This window comes from Hemiscyllium ocellatum, chromosome 10 (genome assembly GCF_020745735.1).
Source record: "Hemiscyllium ocellatum isolate sHemOce1 chromosome 10, sHemOce1.pat.X.cur, whole genome shotgun sequence".
Classification (NCBI taxonomy): Eukaryota; Metazoa; Chordata; class Chondrichthyes; order Orectolobiformes; family Hemiscylliidae; genus Hemiscyllium; species Hemiscyllium ocellatum.
This window is the reverse complement of record NC_083410.1, coordinates 30,889,088-30,906,211: the sequence shown is the minus strand read 5'-3', so window position 1 is coordinate 30,906,211 and position 17,124 is coordinate 30,889,088. Positions and strand designations below refer to the sequence as shown.

At 39.5% G+C, this 17,124-nt stretch overlaps 2 protein-coding genes across 2 annotated transcripts in view; one reads left to right on the top strand and one right to left on the bottom strand.

Annotated features, from left to right (window-relative positions):
- Positions 1-11,543, bottom strand: part of abcg8 (ATP-binding cassette, sub-family G (WHITE), member 8) — a 38,648-nt gene extending 27,105 nt beyond the window's left edge. The window contains exons 1-5 of the mRNA XM_060830890.1: positions 11,482-11,543; positions 11,177-11,336; positions 6,435-6,591; positions 4,561-4,799; positions 3,161-3,293 (exon numbers count right to left, since the gene is read on the bottom strand). Coding sequence (XP_060686873.1) covers positions 3,161-3,293; positions 4,561-4,799; positions 6,435-6,591; positions 11,177-11,336; positions 11,482-11,543 — 751 coding nt within the window. The remainder of the gene's footprint in view (positions 1-3,160; positions 3,294-4,560; positions 4,800-6,434; positions 6,592-11,176; positions 11,337-11,481) is intronic.
- A 418-nt stretch (positions 11,544-11,961) lies between these two features.
- Positions 11,962-17,124, top strand: part of abcg5 (ATP-binding cassette, sub-family G (WHITE), member 5) — a 35,713-nt gene continuing 30,550 nt past the window's right edge. Inside the window, exons 1-2 of the mRNA XM_060830889.1 lie at positions 11,962-12,113; positions 16,325-16,446. Of these exons, the coding sequence (XP_060686872.1) occupies positions 11,962-12,113; positions 16,325-16,446 (274 nt within the window). The remainder of the gene's footprint in view (positions 12,114-16,324; positions 16,447-17,124) is intronic.

Sequence of the window (17,124 nt, the reverse complement as noted above, 5' to 3'; positions counted from 1 at the left end):
TCCATTAGTGGAAAAAGGTTCTCACTGTCAACCCTATCTAAACCCCTAATCATCTTGTACACCTCTATCAAATCTCCCCAAACTTTCTTTTCTCCAATGAAAACAGCCCCAAGTGCCTCAGCCTTTCTTCATACGATCTTCCTACCATGCCAGGCAACATCCTGGTAAACCTCCTCTGCACCCGTTCCAGTGCCTCCACATCCTTCCAATAGTACGGCACCAAAACTGCACACAATACTCCAGATAAGGCCGCACCAGAGTCTTATACAACTGCAACATGACCTCAGGACTCCGGAACTCAATTCCTCTACCAATAAAGCCCAGTACACCATATGCCTTCTTCACAGCACTATTTACCTGGGTGGCAACTTTCAAAGATCTGTGTACATGGACACCAAGATCTCTCTGCTCATCCACACTACCAAGTAGCCTACCATTAGCCCAGTAATCCATCTTCTTGTTACTCCTACCAAAGTGAATGACTTCACACTTAGCTACATTGAACTCCATTTGCCACCTTTCTGCCCAGCTCTGCAACTTATCTATATCCCGCTGTAACCTGCCACATCCTTCTTCGCTGTCCACCACTGCACCGACTTTAGTATCATCCGCAAACTTGCTCACCCAGCTTTCAAGCCCCTCATCCAGGTCATTTATAAAAATGACAAACAGCAATAGTCCCAAAACAGATCTTTGTGGAACACCGCTAGTAACTGCACTCCAAGATGAACCTTTACAATCAACTACTACCCTCTGTCTCCTTCCGGCCAGCCAATTCCTAATCCAAACCTCTAATGCACCCTCAATGCCATACCTCCGTAATTTTTGCAGTAGCCTACCATGGGGTACCTTATCGAATGCCTTGCTAAAATCCATATACACCACATCTACTGCTTTACCCTCGTCCACTTCCTTGGTCACCTTCTCAAAGAACTCAATAAGGTTCGTGAGGCACGACCTGTCCTTCACAAAAACATGCTGACTAGCCTTGATCACATTATTCCTATCCAGATGTTCATAAATCCTATCCCTTACAATTCTCTCTAAGACTTTGCCCACAACAGAAGTGAGACTCACTGGCCTATAATTACTAGGGCTGTCCCTATTCCCCTTCTTGAACAAGGGGACCACATTCGCTATCCTCCAGTCTTCTGGCACTATTCCTGTAGACAACAACGACATAAAAATCAAGGTCAATGGCTCCGCTATCTCCTCCCTAGCTTCCCACAGGATCCTAGGATAAATGCCATCAGGCCCAGGGGACTTATCTATTTTCACCCTTTCCAGTATCCCCCGGACCTCTTCCCTACATACCTCAAAGCCATCCATTCTAATCACTTGTGACTCAATATTCACATCAGCAACAATGTCCTGTTCCTGAATGAATACTGACGAAAAGTATTGATTTAGTGTCTCTCCAATCTCCTCCGCCTCCACGCACAACCTCCCACTACTATCCTTGACTGGACCGATATCTACCCTAGTCATCCTTTTATTCCTGACATACCTATAGAAAGCCTTTGGGTTTTCCCTAATCCTACCAACCAAGGACTTTTCATGTCCCCTTCTCGCTGCTCTTAGCTCTCTCTTTAGATCCTTCCTGGTTACCTTATAACTCTCAATTGCCCCAGCTGAACCTTCACGCCTCATCTTTACATAGGCCACCCTCTTCCCTTTTACAAGGGATTCCAATTCCTTATTAAACCACGGCTCCCTCACAAGACCCTTTCCTCCCTGCCTGACTGGTACATACTTATCAAGGACACCCAATAGCTGCTCCTTGAACAAGCTCCACATATCATTTGTGTCCTTCCCTTGAAGCCTATTTTTCCAATCCACACATCCTAAGTCATGCCTCACCGCATCATAAATTCCCTGCCCCCAGCTATAACTCCTGCCCTGCAGCGCACACTTATCCCTCTCCATCACTAGAGTAAAAGTCACCGAGTTGTGGTCACTGTCCCTGAAGTGCTCACCCATCTCCAAGTCTAGCACCTGGCTTGGTTCATTACCTAGAACCAAGTCCAGTATGGCTTCACCTCTTGTTGGCCTGTCTATATATTGTGTCAGGAAACCCTCCTGCACACATTGGACAAACACCGACCTATCTAACGAACTCGAGCTATAGCTTTCCCAGTCAATGTGGTTCAGTTGGCAGAAAGAAGGTAAATGCAATATTTGCATTCATTTCAAGACGGCTCAAATACCAGAGCAGAGATGTATTGCTGGAGCTGTATAAGGCTCTGGTCATACCACATTTGGAATATTGTGAGCAGTTTTGGGCCCCAAATCGAAAGAAGGATATGTTGACATTTGAGAGGGTCAAGGGAGGTTTACAATAATGATCCTGAGGATGAAGGACTTGTCTTATGAGGAGGGGATGAGGACTCTGGGTCTATACATGGTGTTTAGAAGGTTGAAGGGTGATCTTATTGAAACTTACAGCATACTAAGAGCCCTGAGTAGAGTGGCCGTGGAAAAGATGATTCCACTAGTAGTAGTGGCTACGATATGAGGGCACAGCCTCAGACAGGAGTTGAGATGAGAAGGAATTTCTTCAGCCAGAGAGTGGTGAATTGGTAATACTCACTGCTGCAGAAGGCTGTGGAGAACAAACCATTCAATATATTTAAGATAGATAGATAGGTTCTCCAAACAGTGTATACCAATTGACAAGTTGTGAATAATTATTTAACAGGCATTTTGTATAACAGAATAATGAAACATTTGTAAAGACATAGTTATTGTACATAGGGAGCTCCATTAAGTTGTTGGAGGAAGGTCTTGTCTAACAAACAAATGGAATTCATGGAGAAAATTACACATGCTAGCCATTTAATTTTAGCAAGACTTCCTTTTACACTCATGTCTGGTCCACAAAAAAAGAAATAAAAATGTCTTTTTGGGTGTTTTTGAAGATAGCAAACTTGAAAAAGCAGGAAGAATTGTGAATGAAGCAAATGTAACTTTATTAGGAATGATAAAATTTAGACATCTAATGCAGCCAACTCTGAGTGATTGGTTGTCAATATTCATCTGGTTCTCTTGTGACATGTGACTACTCGGTGTGTTAATAAATAGACTTCCAGTTCCTAAAAGTAAAAATTCAGCACTTTTACAGAGAACATAACATGAACAGAGATCAATATTGGCCATTTACCAGGGTTCCACAGAAGTTGCACTCCAATGCTCACTCGTCGTCTCTCGCCTCCAGACACCCCCCGAGTCAAGTAATTCCCAACTCTAGTGTTAGCACATTGTCTTAGCCGGAGTTCTGCTATAACATCCTCTACCTGAAAGACATAAGTCAAACCTAAAATTATATATGTTGTGCTATATTAATTATGTATTTGTTCCTAATTCAACCATAAAGTCAAAATAATTATGTTAGAAAAGCAATTTGGTCTGTACAAATTAAGAAATCTATGTGTCTGTGCGTAACAAGACTTTGTCTTGAAAATCAAGCTCTAACCTGATGGGAGAATATTCCTGACACTGAACTGCCTGATAAAGACCAGATGGGAAGTCCCATAGCTTAACCCTAACTCCTATGTGGTAGTAGCTGGAGTGGAAGTTCTGATCTCATTATAGGCATAATCAGAACGGCCAATATTGGAAATGAAAAATATCCAGGCAGTGAACTGGATGTGGGATGAAGCCACACTGCGCTACCACAGAGTTGGATGTTGCCAAATCTGTCAACGGATGGCCTTGATACTAGAGCATATAAACTGGGAAAACGTTTTATTTTCAACAGTTACCTCCCTCACATTGAATACAAACATAAGTTGCATATATGATTGGGTTATTGATTACAAATGGTTTAAGACAAATATACATATTGAAAACTATTGAAGGAGTGCAGTAGTAAATAGTTTTGTTAACAGGGTTAAAAATCCCAGGCACACAAATTCATATCCTATAATGACTTTTAATAACTTGAACTTCATTTTAAAAACAAATCTAATAATTAAAAAGCTATTATCTATCAAAATAAAAACCCACGGAGTTGCTGGATTGCTGTCAAAATGCCAGAGAATCCCTTAATCACTTTCAGGAAGGTAACCAGTTGCCCTTATTCTGGGCAATCTGTTATGTTACTTCTTTCATCATTCACCCTATGTGACCATTAAATATTGAATGTTGGCTGGTTATTTGACTTTGGTGAGAATCAGAGATAAACATGATTTTGATGTCACCATATATATATATTTCCACAGTACCATGGCAACCAGAAATCTTATCTGATACTTACCCATCTTTGGGGTGGGAACACTGAGTAATGTCTCTTCATGCCTCTAATGGAAATCAATTGACAAAATACAGATGTTGTGAACCTTCCCATTCTATTTAGTCCTCAGCTGCACACCAGGCAGCATTTACACAGTTATCCATTAAGGAATTATAGTCAGAAATCAATGTGGCTAGCAGAGGGAGAGATAGAGCTATGAGGACAGGGAACGGCAGTGAGTTTGGCTCTTGATTGCTCTAACAAAGAGCTGACAATCAAATGATGGACTAATGCATTTCTTCCATGTTGTATACTTGCATAATTCTTACTCTTTTGTTTCTTTGTTCTTCTGAGAAGTGTTTTGGAAGCCGCAATTTTGCAACAAATGTTAATGTCTCTCTCACAGTGAGGTTGGGTAATAATCGGTCATCCTGTCGCACATGTGCAATACACTTTTTGACCAGCTGCCTATTAACTGGTGTTTCATTGATCAATACTTTGCCAGATTTGATTTTCCCTCCTTCATCTCTGCAGGTGATGATGTCAAGTAACGATGTCTTCCCACAACCTGTTTATTCAAAAGTTAAGAAAATTGTTTTAAGTATTGTATGAATTGGCATATTTTCAAGACCTGCTCTACAGTAACTAAATAGGTTTTCTGCATTGTTAGCCCTACCCTTGATCTTGGTCTCTTCAGTATTCCCTCAAAATGCGATGGGTATATACCACTGACAGTATCTCATGGCAAGAACCTGGAGTATTTTAATGTGTAGATACTTACGTTCAACGACGTGATGACCATCCCCTCAGTAGCCATCAAGTGAGACTTAAAACTAATTTTGTCCTCACAACTGCTGCCCTCATTTTAGATACTCTTAACATGGTAATGAAACTGTTTTTGACTTAATACATAGATGATATGTAGCATGTTTTTAAATCATTCAGTAGACTGATCAATGCTGAGTTACACCACTTCAGTTGAGGATACAATAATTGATATCATGAGTGTAAAACAACTCTCAACAAGTTTCATCAATGAACAGGAAACAAAAACATATTTATCATAACAAAGTTATAGATTATTACTAATATGAAAAGTTAAATTTAAAATCAAAGCACATATTCATGCACAAAAGGCAGACAAGGCAGACGAGACAAATAGTCTTTTCAGAAAATTAAACATCTGTGAATCAGAAACCAAACTGAAAGAGGTAGAATGAGGTCATTCTGATAACTTTTGTTTTGGATTTTGGTTAATATTATCATGTTTTTCTCCACTGTGGAAAGCTGTCTTTTTGGTAGCCGATCAGTTTGACCTAGGTCTTGGTTTGCCCTAGCATTTTATTTCCAAAATTCTGAAGTGTTATTTCTTCTCCAGTGTGACAGAGAGCAAACAAAAACTCAGTTTTCAAAGTTATTAGCTCTTGTGTAACCATTAAGTGACCACACACAATTGTACTCTTGATTTATTTTTTAAAAATCCAGACTTCCATCTTTTGGTTTATAATTTCCAAATAAAATATATGTAGTCCTTCACTCCCTCCACTCAACATATAGTGGTAGCAGTGTGGACAATCTATATGAAGTACTGCAGTAACTCATCAGGGCTCATCTGACAGCACCTTCCAAACCTGCAGCCTCTACCACCTACAAGGAAAAGGGCAGAAGATATATGGTGACACCATCATGTGCAGGTTCTCCTCCAAGCCACACACAACTCTAACTTGGAACTATATTACTGTTCCTTTACAGTCCTTGGGTCAAAAATCTGTGACTCCCTTCCTAATAGCACTGCAGAGATTCAGTAGAGTGACTCACCACCACCACCTTCTTAAAAGAACAATAATGTAGTGGCAAACAATGCTGGTCCAAAATGTGAAACCCACCTTCTGTGAAAGAATAAGTTTTAGTAAATGAAATGTTAACAAAAAAATTACATTCTTAGAAATGACTTCCAAGTCTTGCGCCCCTGTGATACAGTTGATATCAAACTTGTTCCAAAAATCAAATAAGTGACACTGTTCTGTTTTCATTTAAAACGGCATTTAAGTACTAAAATAACATACATGCACAACTTTCCAGAACTCGCATGATAAAACTCCACATGTACAGAGCAGCGATTTGCACGCATAATTGAATACATTCACGAAAGGTAATCAGAAAATTGATTGTACAATGAGAACACTAAATTTGGTCGACTTACCAGAACTTCCTATCACAGCCAGCATCTGTCCACTTCTGACTTTCAGATTTAGATTCTTCAGAGCAATTGTCTGTCCATTTGAATTGGAGTTCCAATGCCATGGCATTTGTAATTCTGCCAGCTTCTCATACCAGGGGATCTGTGCTGCAGAATTCACCTGCATTTTTGTGGGCAAGAAACTCTTATCAAAGAATTCTGAGGGAAATTGCAAAATACTTTGTTCAGAGGACTTAATTATTTTTACACAGCTCTTCAAAATTTAAAAGCACATTAGATTATCCAGGAACTCAGAATAAGTAGACTGAATAATGTGTTACTGAGTCAGGTGGATGAGGAAAATTTCAGATATGTGCCAAGTTGGCTGGTGTGAAGGCATTCTGATATACTCATTCTCAAGATTTATGGATTAGGCACAAGAAAAATAGTGCATCAACATTCTTTCTCCTGATCACTGTAATTTAACTTAAGTTGAAAAATGTATATGTTTGACACTGGATCTGACTGCAGTGGGTTTGGCTAGAACCAGGGTTGACAACACAGCTCTTTAACATTCACTTGCAATTCCCAACCTTGACAAGTTGAAATAGATTGTCATGAAAAAACCACACCCTCAATAAATATCAAGATTTGTAAGAGCCATATTTTTAGTGTGGAGATAAAAGGTTAATCATTAGGCGGCATTTTATGTGTTCATATCATTATTTTAATGAAAAACATCACCCAGTTGTAAATAAACCCCTTTTGAGGAATGAGTCATAGTATAGTAACAGACAATGCCTTTGGTTTAAGGAATAGATTTTAGGTTGCAATTTTTATGGTTTAAGATGAATTACTCTGAAAATGCTTTTGGAAGCTTTTTTTTTTCAAAATCACAAGGCTGAAGAGCTGAAAAGAATCTTTTTATTCTTCCTACTCAAGTTAAAGTTTGTAATTTAAAAGGTTTTTGCTGACAATATTATTGTTCTAAAACATTAAAAAATCCATTATAAACTTAAAACAAAAATGTATTCAGTTATATATTTTAGATTAGATTACTTACAGTGTGGAAACAGGCCCTTCGGCCCAACAAGTCCACACCGACCCGCCGAAGCTCAACCCACCCATACCCCTACCTTTACCCCTTCACCTAACACTACGGGCAAATTAGCATGGCTAATTCACCTAACCTGAACATTTTTGGATTGTGGGAGGAAACCAGAGCAACCGGAGGAAACCCACGCAGACACAGGAAGAATGTGCAAACTCCACACAGGTAGTCGCCTGAGTCAGGAATTGAACCCGGGTCTCTGGTGCTGTGAGGTAGCAGTGCTAGCCACTGTGCCACTGTACCGCCCACAAATATATATGCACGTTTTAAAAATTCAAATGTAATATATATTGATTTTTCCACTAATGAATTTATGCAAATACATGCACATAGCCTGAAGAAACAATGACAATATAACCAAAATGTAATAATTCAGAATTAGATCATTAAATACATCTATTTAATATTTAGATTATGCTTTCCACCAAAGGTAACTTGAATATGGTTTAGAAACGTCAATTTTTCATCTTGTGGCTCACAATGGTTCTAATTGTTGGCAATGATTTTAAAGTTGCCACTTCAGGTAAAGGAGGTTTTGGACCTTGGTCTAGGATATCCTGTTAGAATCACAGAGTCGTTCAGCACAATTGGACCTTTCAGTCCAATTCATCCATGCGGACCAGACATCCCAATCTGACCTAGTCCCATTTGCCATCATTTGGCCCATATCCGTCTAAACCTTTCCTATTCAGATACCCGTCCAGATGCCTTTTAAATGTTATAATTATACCAGCCTCCACCACTTCAGCTGGCAAATCGTTTCATATATGCACAACCCTATGTGTGAAAAAGTTACCCCTTAGGTCCTTTTTAAATCTTTCCCCTCTCACTTTAAATCTATGCCCTCTAGTTTTGGAATCCCCTAACCTAGGAAAAAAGTCTGGGCTACTCACTTTACCCATGCCCCTCATGATTTTATAAACATCGATATGGTCACACATTAGCCTCCACCGTTTCAGGGAAAAAAAGCCCCAGCCTAATCAACCTCTCCCCATAGCTCAAAACTCCAGTCCTGGCAACATCCTTGTACATCTCAAGTTTAACAACATCCTTCCTATAGAAGGGTGACCAGAATTGTAAGCAATATTCCAAAAGTGGCCGAACCAGTGCCTGTTTGCAACATGGCCTCCAAACTTCTATACTCAATGTTCTGACAACGGGAAAGGAAGCGTGCCAAATGCTGCCTTCTCCACCCCATTTACCTTCAATTCCACTTTCAAGGAACTATAAACCTGCATTCCTCGGTCTCTTTATTCAGAAACACTCCTCAGGGCCTGACTATTAACTGTAGGTCCTACTCTGGTTTGCCTTACCAAGCACTTCACATTTACATAAATTGAACTGCATCTGCCACCCCTCTGCCTAGTGGCCCAAGGTACCATTCTAATCAAGGTACCATTAGAGTCTGTTCTTTCAAACATCTAGTAGTTGCTTAGCTACATAAATAAAGAATTGGTAATGTACTGAGAGTACTTGTAAAGTTATTTCTTGTTTTGAAATTGTAGCATTAGAAAAGGGACTGGGTTTGGCAGAAATACTGTCTACAGCTTAACAGCTTGTCAAGTCAATCCTTAAGGCCATCCATGAACAACAATTACTGGGTAAGGTCCTGATGACCAAAACTGTCCTTCCAGAACATATCCTAGTTTGAAACTATTTATTTGGATAATTAAACGATAAAATTGGAAAACCAAAATTTCTATATTTCAATTTTACATACAATGTATGTTCAAAGGGATTGTGCTTGAATTGTGACACGAGACAATGCTAAAAATACCGAACTCATATTCTCCAGAATCATAATCTATTTACAGTACACAATCTTGTAATTTTTTAAAAATCCACTATATATTAAAATTGTTCTATTTGCAATTGGATTGAAAATTCGAATGATCAGGCTCTGTGATAAAATACTGTAAAAAAGTACTAGTTACATCTGTAGGTGATATTGTGATAGCTATTTATAATGTTGAAATTGATGACATGTAACAATAGTGGTAAAATCATTCATGGGTGCTGTCCTAGCATTTGGGCTAAAGGCTTAGAATGCAGTTCCACAGCAATGCCACTTGGTGCCAGCACAAGAACTTGTCAGATGTCATCGGCTCTTTTCAATGCAAGGACAAATGTTTTAATTTCTGTTTAAAAAAAAATCTGTAATGCTTAAAAAAAAACTAAGAGAACACGGACATTGGTGGATTTTAACAAAAAGTTTGATGGGACAAGGACACAACCATAAAGGATAATCTTCTGAGTCAAGCCTCCTTTTGAGTTCAGCCCAGTTCAAGGTTGCTGGTGGGGCAGCCTTGCTCGGGTAGGCTTGTTGACTAAGTCAGGTTTCACATTAACACTATCAAACGTTTGACAAAAAGTCAAACTGTATGTGACCAAGATGTATCATGAGATGATCAGCAATGAGAGGCTTCACCTTGATCAAGAAATGTCTGTGCAAAGAAATATCTTGGTTATGGAGGAGCTAAGTGAGGTTCATATTCTCTGAAAGTAGGAGAAAGCAGTCTACTCTGCAAGGTACATTCCTCATTTAGCTGGAATCAGATTTATAAATACACATGCCTCCCAATTTGGGTAATATGGCTGCACACATGAATGCCGATCCACTGAGCTGGACTGTTAATGAGGATCCATAACATGCTAATGAATGCAAAACAGGTTTTTGGCAATTAGGATGGGAATACCGGCCAGCCTGAAAGGTTCTGACAGCTTAATAGCAAAACTTGCATCGGTCAGGAAACTGCTTTTTATTTTTGCCTCTCATCCAAATACGTTTTCCCGTTCTCCTGCCCTTCTAAAGTTCTGGGCGTGTTCGGAAAATTCCACCCACAGTGAAACAAGTTGCAAAATGTTTACAGCCAAAACAAATCAAGTTCAAAACATCACTCAGGTTCACTGCACAATGCCCACGGGGAATGAAGGACGTTTGTGAGAAGATAATATCTAATTGTAGGATACGGTTTATGTCATCAAACATTGGTGAAATAAAATGAAAGTGAAAATGGACATTCGTATGTTGTTATCTTACTCCTGGACACCCAAAAAGCTTCAACGCCAATGAGGTATTTTTGAAGTGTTGTAATGTCTCACTAGATATCTGTAAAATGAGATTACAACAAGGACCACTTTGTCCAAGTACATGAATCACAAAGTTAGTACGCAGGTGCAGCAAGTTATTACTGGAGATGGTGACATCGGAAGTTATTTCTTTTCAAAATTGTTTGGAATTTTCCGAACGAATGAACACGTGGAGGAGAGCATTGACTATGTACAAGGCCCTGTAAAACAGGTTCTAGATTGACAACAGAGACAAGGGGACGCGCGGCTGATTGTGGGGCCGTGAGTGCCGACAGGAAATGAAGTTAAGATCATAGGCCATTTAGCCAAAGTTTTACTCAGCAGCGGAACAGGTTCGGGGCGGAGGGTGCAAAAGCTTCCTCACGATCCAACTGCTGATAATGCAGAACTGGCATTACTAGGGTGCACAACCCCGTTAGACAATAACGGTTAAACTCCGGCAAAAATAAACGCAAATATAGTCAACAGGTAAACCATAAACTCTCATAGTTTTCCTTGTTCCGGAACAGCTTCAAGAAACCATCGGCGTTAGTGAGTGGAGCGACTGAAACGAGATGGTACTCGCCTCATAATGAAGGTCCCGCACTTGGAGGATGTTGGGTTTGCCGCTGTAGGTGAAGTACAAACTGTTTTCCTCCTCTAAGGTACAGAAGAGCTGATCTCTGAGCCGGCCGGTCTGATTGTCAAAACAAAAACGGAGTGGGAAGAAAAAAAGACAACAAATTCTGAGTGAGCGTGCGTAAAAATCAGTGAAACAAAAATAAAACAAAATCGAAAACAGAACTGAGATAAGTACAAATCCACAGCACATCCAAGACAAGTAGCACCTTGTGACCAGAAGGTCGAGTTGGGGGTCTCTTAAAAACTCACCTCCGCCCCGCTGCTTTCCATTGTTTTGCACAGACGGGGTTAACCAGCTCCTCAGTGAACATCTGCTGGCCCCTTCAAAACCGGTTGAACTTTCACCGCGACAGCTCCAGCCAAAACAAACTAACCAGGAGAGTGCCTCCAATTAAACCTGTTGGACCAGAACCTGGCGTTGTGTGATTTGTAACTCTGTACACCCCAGTCCAACACCGGCATCTCCAAATCATAACAACGAGAGGTGTGTCTATCAGCAAGGTGCCGCCGCCGGGATTCAGGGAAATCCCTTCAAGCCACCGGTCCAAGGGTTACTCCATCCCAGCCGTGGTTTCAAACTCAGCTGCCTGTCCGCCCTCACACATTGGGAAGGCGGCGCTAGCTTTCACTGTCATTTAATTAAATATAGATAGTGGTTATTTCCAATATTTTTTTTAAAAAACCCTACTTCTTTATACATATGTCTGTGTGTACATACCCGGGAGCAGCATGAACTGCTTAGAAGAAAGTGGTGGTGTTACGGCGGAGGAGGAATTTCGCCACAACAGTACCGTGCCTTATGACTGTCAAAAGTCAAACTCACCGGGAAGGACAGGAGCGACCTGCACAGTCTGTGTAAATCATCTCAACTACACCGTCAGGTAAACACAGTCCCCCATGTTTAGTTTCCAAAACACGGCGGGGGTTCGAACAGAGGTGTTTCAGTTTTTCAAATATCAATAACCTGAAAAAAATAATCTTTCAGCGTGTAGCGTGCTTTTCAGATAACAAATGCCAAGGGTGAGATTCATCTGTTCGTTTCAGATTCACATATACTTGTCTTGTTTCCAATATTTTCTAACTTCCTTTCAAATTTCCATCTTTCATTTCTTATAAGTTGTGCGCGTGCTAGCTGCTAGTATAGGGATGATTGCCATCTGGGCCACTACTTGGGTGAGGAGTTTGCCTGCTGCCAGAGAAGAGGGAAGACATATACTTTGCTTCAAAAGTTATTTGTTGTTTGTGCAACTCATTACATCCCAGAGCGTTAGGCTGTGTTTCTGAATTACTTGTCCCGTGGCACTAATGCTGTGTCACTGAATTCCCCCATTGTCAGCATCACAGGGGTCATCATTGACAAGAAACCGAACTGAACCAGGCTCATGAATATTGTGGCTACAAGATCAGGTCAGCAACTAGGAATCCTGAGATGAGTAACATACCTCTTGTCTCCCCAATGCTTGTCCATGGTCTAAAAATACAGGTCAGATAATTGATGGAAAATTGTCCACTTGCTTTGATGAGTTCATCTTCAAGTTCAACACCATGCATCAAAGCAGCCGACTTGGTTGGCATCACATCCACCTACCTTTATTGGTTCCTTCCTTCACCACCAACACACTATAGTAGCAGTGTGCCATCTACAAGATGCAATGTAGTATCTCACCCAGCCTCCTTAACAGCACCTTCCAAACCAGGATTTAGAAGAACAAGGACAGCAGATGCAAAAGAACATTACTACCTGCAAGTTCCCCTATAAGTCACACAGCGTCCTGACCTGGAGCTTGTAAAAAAAATCATTAAGGAAAATTCCTTCCTAACAGCTCTATGAGTGCGGTGGTTCAAGACATCCACTCACCGCAAACCTCTCCAGGGCATTTAGGGATGGACAATAAAAGCTGATCCAGCCCATCTCTCATGTGAACCAAAAACTTGTATGAGATAATAACAAATGCATGCAACTTGCAGAGAACAGGTACCTTGAGAATTTTGTTTTCTTATGCCAATGATTTGGCAAATAGGAAAAAGGTTTTACAAAAGGCTGGAGTCAGAGAGATGGACATTAACCAAATGTGCACAACATGGACAATAAGATGGGGCAAGGATGAGAGGTGAAAGCTGGGAACTAACTAATGTAGGTCAACAAGATGGGTAAGTAGTATCTGTACATCAGAAGTCTGGTCAGCTAGGAATTATAGAGTGTGAAGAGTGAAAGACTACCAAGAAAAGCATCAGAGGCAGACATTGTTGCAGAAATAGAAGTACAGTAAATGGTCTCTGGTGAAATGGATATGAGTTTAGAAACTACCCTAAAGACTGAGGGAGATGCCAAGGTTTTAAACTGCTGAGTGAAACAGTGGTGAGAGCTGGGAATGGATCTACAGATGTGGAGAAAAGGTTGTTTTTCAAGAACTTAAAGTCATGTAAGTCTTTCCAATATTATATTGAAATAACTTTTTTGTTACACAGGTTTGACACCTGATTAAAAGTTCTGAAGAAGGTGGACCTGAAATGTTAACTCTAATTTCTCTCCACAGATGATGCCAGACCTGCTGAGTTTTTCTAGCAGTTCATATTATTTCATACTTTTGCACATTCCCTCCAATGATGGAACATTATTGTGACATCAACACATGACTTTTAATTTTTTGAAGTTTTGAGACATATTTTTGTAAAAAAAACTGAAGTTTTCAATTAGTTCTGTAGCGTGGGTTCTGGTCATTGAGGGGATTGAATGTTTCATCTTCTTCATTACCAATAAAAGTGAAACCACCCTTAGCATAGAACATATTTTATTAATGGTTATTACGCCGATAGTGCAGATTTTGCTTTGAGAATAATGATGAGATTATCAGAGCTCGCTATTATTATGGAGTAAAACAGACTGCAAGTTCCGAAGCTCACATATATGTAGTTAATTCTAAAAATCCCAAATGTATTGTTACCTTGTTTCTCCACAAGCTATACTAGTCCAATGTCCCATCAATTGACATAATGTTGATATCCATATAAGGGCATGTCATTATGTATTAAATAAGGCAGAAACAGAAAAAGAGAAGGCTGGTGCACAAGGTGTAAGCAAATTTTTAATGATGTGGTTAAGTAGTAACCTCTCTGGGTGGTGAAAGTTTAATTTTGTAGTTGAGGATTCCAATTCTTTTTAGAATTTAATTACTGTTGGAGATTTAAAAATAAATCTTTTTTGTTCTTGTGTGTCTTCTACTATTTCCTTATAAAGACCATGTCTTTTTATTGTCTTATATTTTTCATTGTGGACTGCAATTAGAAAAGAACTATTTTAAAGATTGTTGCACTTTAAAAAAAATAGCAAGTACCCTGGTAAGTACCATTGTAGTGCTGTTTATACTGTGTTCTCAAGCACTGGGATAAGGTTACTTCAGCTGAGCTGATACCAGTTGGTGCACACAAATGGAGTTCCAGCTGACAACAAGTATTTGTTTGGTCCATGGACAAGTGACCAGTTATTGTTGACAAAGGCATTTTGCCAACCAACAACTGTGTTTGTCTCCCAGATAGCTGAACTGCCTTGGACTGTGAGCAAGATAGGGAAAAGCTGTCATGTCTTCAGAAGGCCAAGAAGTATCTCTTCTCTCTGCAGTAGAAACCACCTTGAGCCTGAAGAAAGCCAGTTTCAATTTCCTTCAGCAGTTGCTGTGGTTCTTATAAGCTAGAGGCATTGCCAGTGTGGAACAGAAGCAGGTTCACAAATCAATGCATTCTGGCAAGCCAAAAGAACCATCTCAGTGAACCCTTTGAACAAGAACTGTTCAACTGTCTTTCCCTTCTCCCATAACACCCAAGTTTTTCCCCCATCTGTGTATGAAAGGTGGAGTTTATTAGGGGGTTAGAATTTAACTAGTAGAATTATATATTGATGATCATAATTGCTTATCTGTAGATAAAATCTATTTATTTTTTTAAAAAGGTTTTTATAAAGTACAGAAATCTGGTTTGTGCTTTTTGTAAGTCTGAGACTAAAAATAAACAAACAGAGGCATTTTGCATGTATCGATAAAATCCAGAACTAACATGCTACTCCAGTGAGGTGTAACACTATTCATTTTCCAAATTATTTTCTGGCTTGACAAGATTTTATAACACATTTAATTTATACTTCACAGTTCGGACTTCCTAACTTAAACTCTGCAAGTCTCAGAAAAAATGTTTTAGGCAGATAAGTTAAAGGTTTAAATGTCCCATTTTGAGGACATTCTGCTGGATTAGTTTGCTACATATAATCAGAAGCTTGTGAAAGCCCTGTGGGCAGCTTAATGAAAACTGAGTGCTATTCTTTCACCACTGATTGCAAAATCTGGGCCATAAAATGAGCACAAGCTTACTCAGTTAACTGATGGATACCTTAATTTGCTGTCTGCAATGAGTTTCCATATACAAATGCAGGTAAGACAGAATTAACGTAAAATTAACCAAACATTGGCAGCAAGTGAGCAATTTTATTTTGAGTGATACATAGGAAATGGAAAAATCTCTCATTCAGCTCAGTGGTTAACACTATTGCCTGACAGGACCCGGATTCAATTTCACCTCAGGCAACTGTCTGTGTGGAGTTTGCACACTCTCCCTGTGTCTGTGTGGATTTCCTCCCACCATCCAAAGATGTATAAGTTAGATGGATTTAGCCATGGCAAATGCAGGGTTACAATGATAGGCTAGGGAGGTGAGTCTGGGTGGGCATGTTGAGCTGAATGGCCTATTTCCACACTGTCGGAATTCTATGAAGGAAAAGGCTGAGCTTTGCAACTAAATATTCATGTCTGACTTGGAATACTCTCCCTGGTTGCTAACATTGTGAACTGTCCCAATCTCTGGTGCTAAATTCCTCATGTGGATGAACACAAAATTCACAAAACAATTGAAATAAACAATCAGTCACATCACAATACAGAGATCAGGAAGGATGAATACTGCAATATTTCGCCCCTAACATAATTTCTATCATCTGGTATTGTGGGAAAAATATATTTGAATATAATGTAAATATAGAAATTGGAAAATTCTAACAACTTCTTTCTGTTTCTGATTACTCAATGTTTCATTTTTAATATTGTAGTGAGAAAGTTGGGCCTTGGTGGGATGTTCAGGCATACCATACAAAGTGGACCAGACATATCTTGAAGGATGTCTCATTTTACGTGGAAAGTGGACAACTTATGGGAATTTTAGGAAACTCTGGTAAGTAGTGCATAGATGCTGAAAGTTTTGCTCATGGTACATGCTACAAACCCTCTGCTGTTGTAACAAAATGGTAATTATTTATGTAGTATCTTAGGTCATGATGTTGGCTAACCATTCAGTTATCGCAGCCAGCTCAGAACCTTTTAACCCAACTCTCTAGACTGTGGATTTTAAAGGAGTTGGGTGGTGGGAAGCTAGGATGGGGTAATGGACGCAGGAACACCTGTTAAAGATGCTGACTTGCAGTTTACGCTAGGCTTACTTTGTTTTAAGTGAAGTTTGCCCAAAATTGATCAAACTAATGCAAAAGCTTGAGAAATGAGAAACAGAAATTACATTCAGTGCAACTTGAGTTTCCACAATCTTTTGTGCTAGTTTAAAAACCATTTTTTGTGGAAGGAAATCCAATAAATTAGTTTGCACCAGATAGAGTTAATCGTTGTTGTGATTTTCTGCTAATCCCATGTGTAGGTCTTAGAAAAGACTGTTGAAATTAACATTTTATTTGGATGCAAAAGCACTAAGGCACATTTGAAAGTATTTTAAGTTTTAAAGAAAATACCTAATTTACCAAGAAATTGATCACTGACAACAAGTAAACTAGTAAATGATTCTGTACAATTTTTCAAAGATGATTTTCATTACTTATGGATCATATTCTCTGAGAAAAAAATT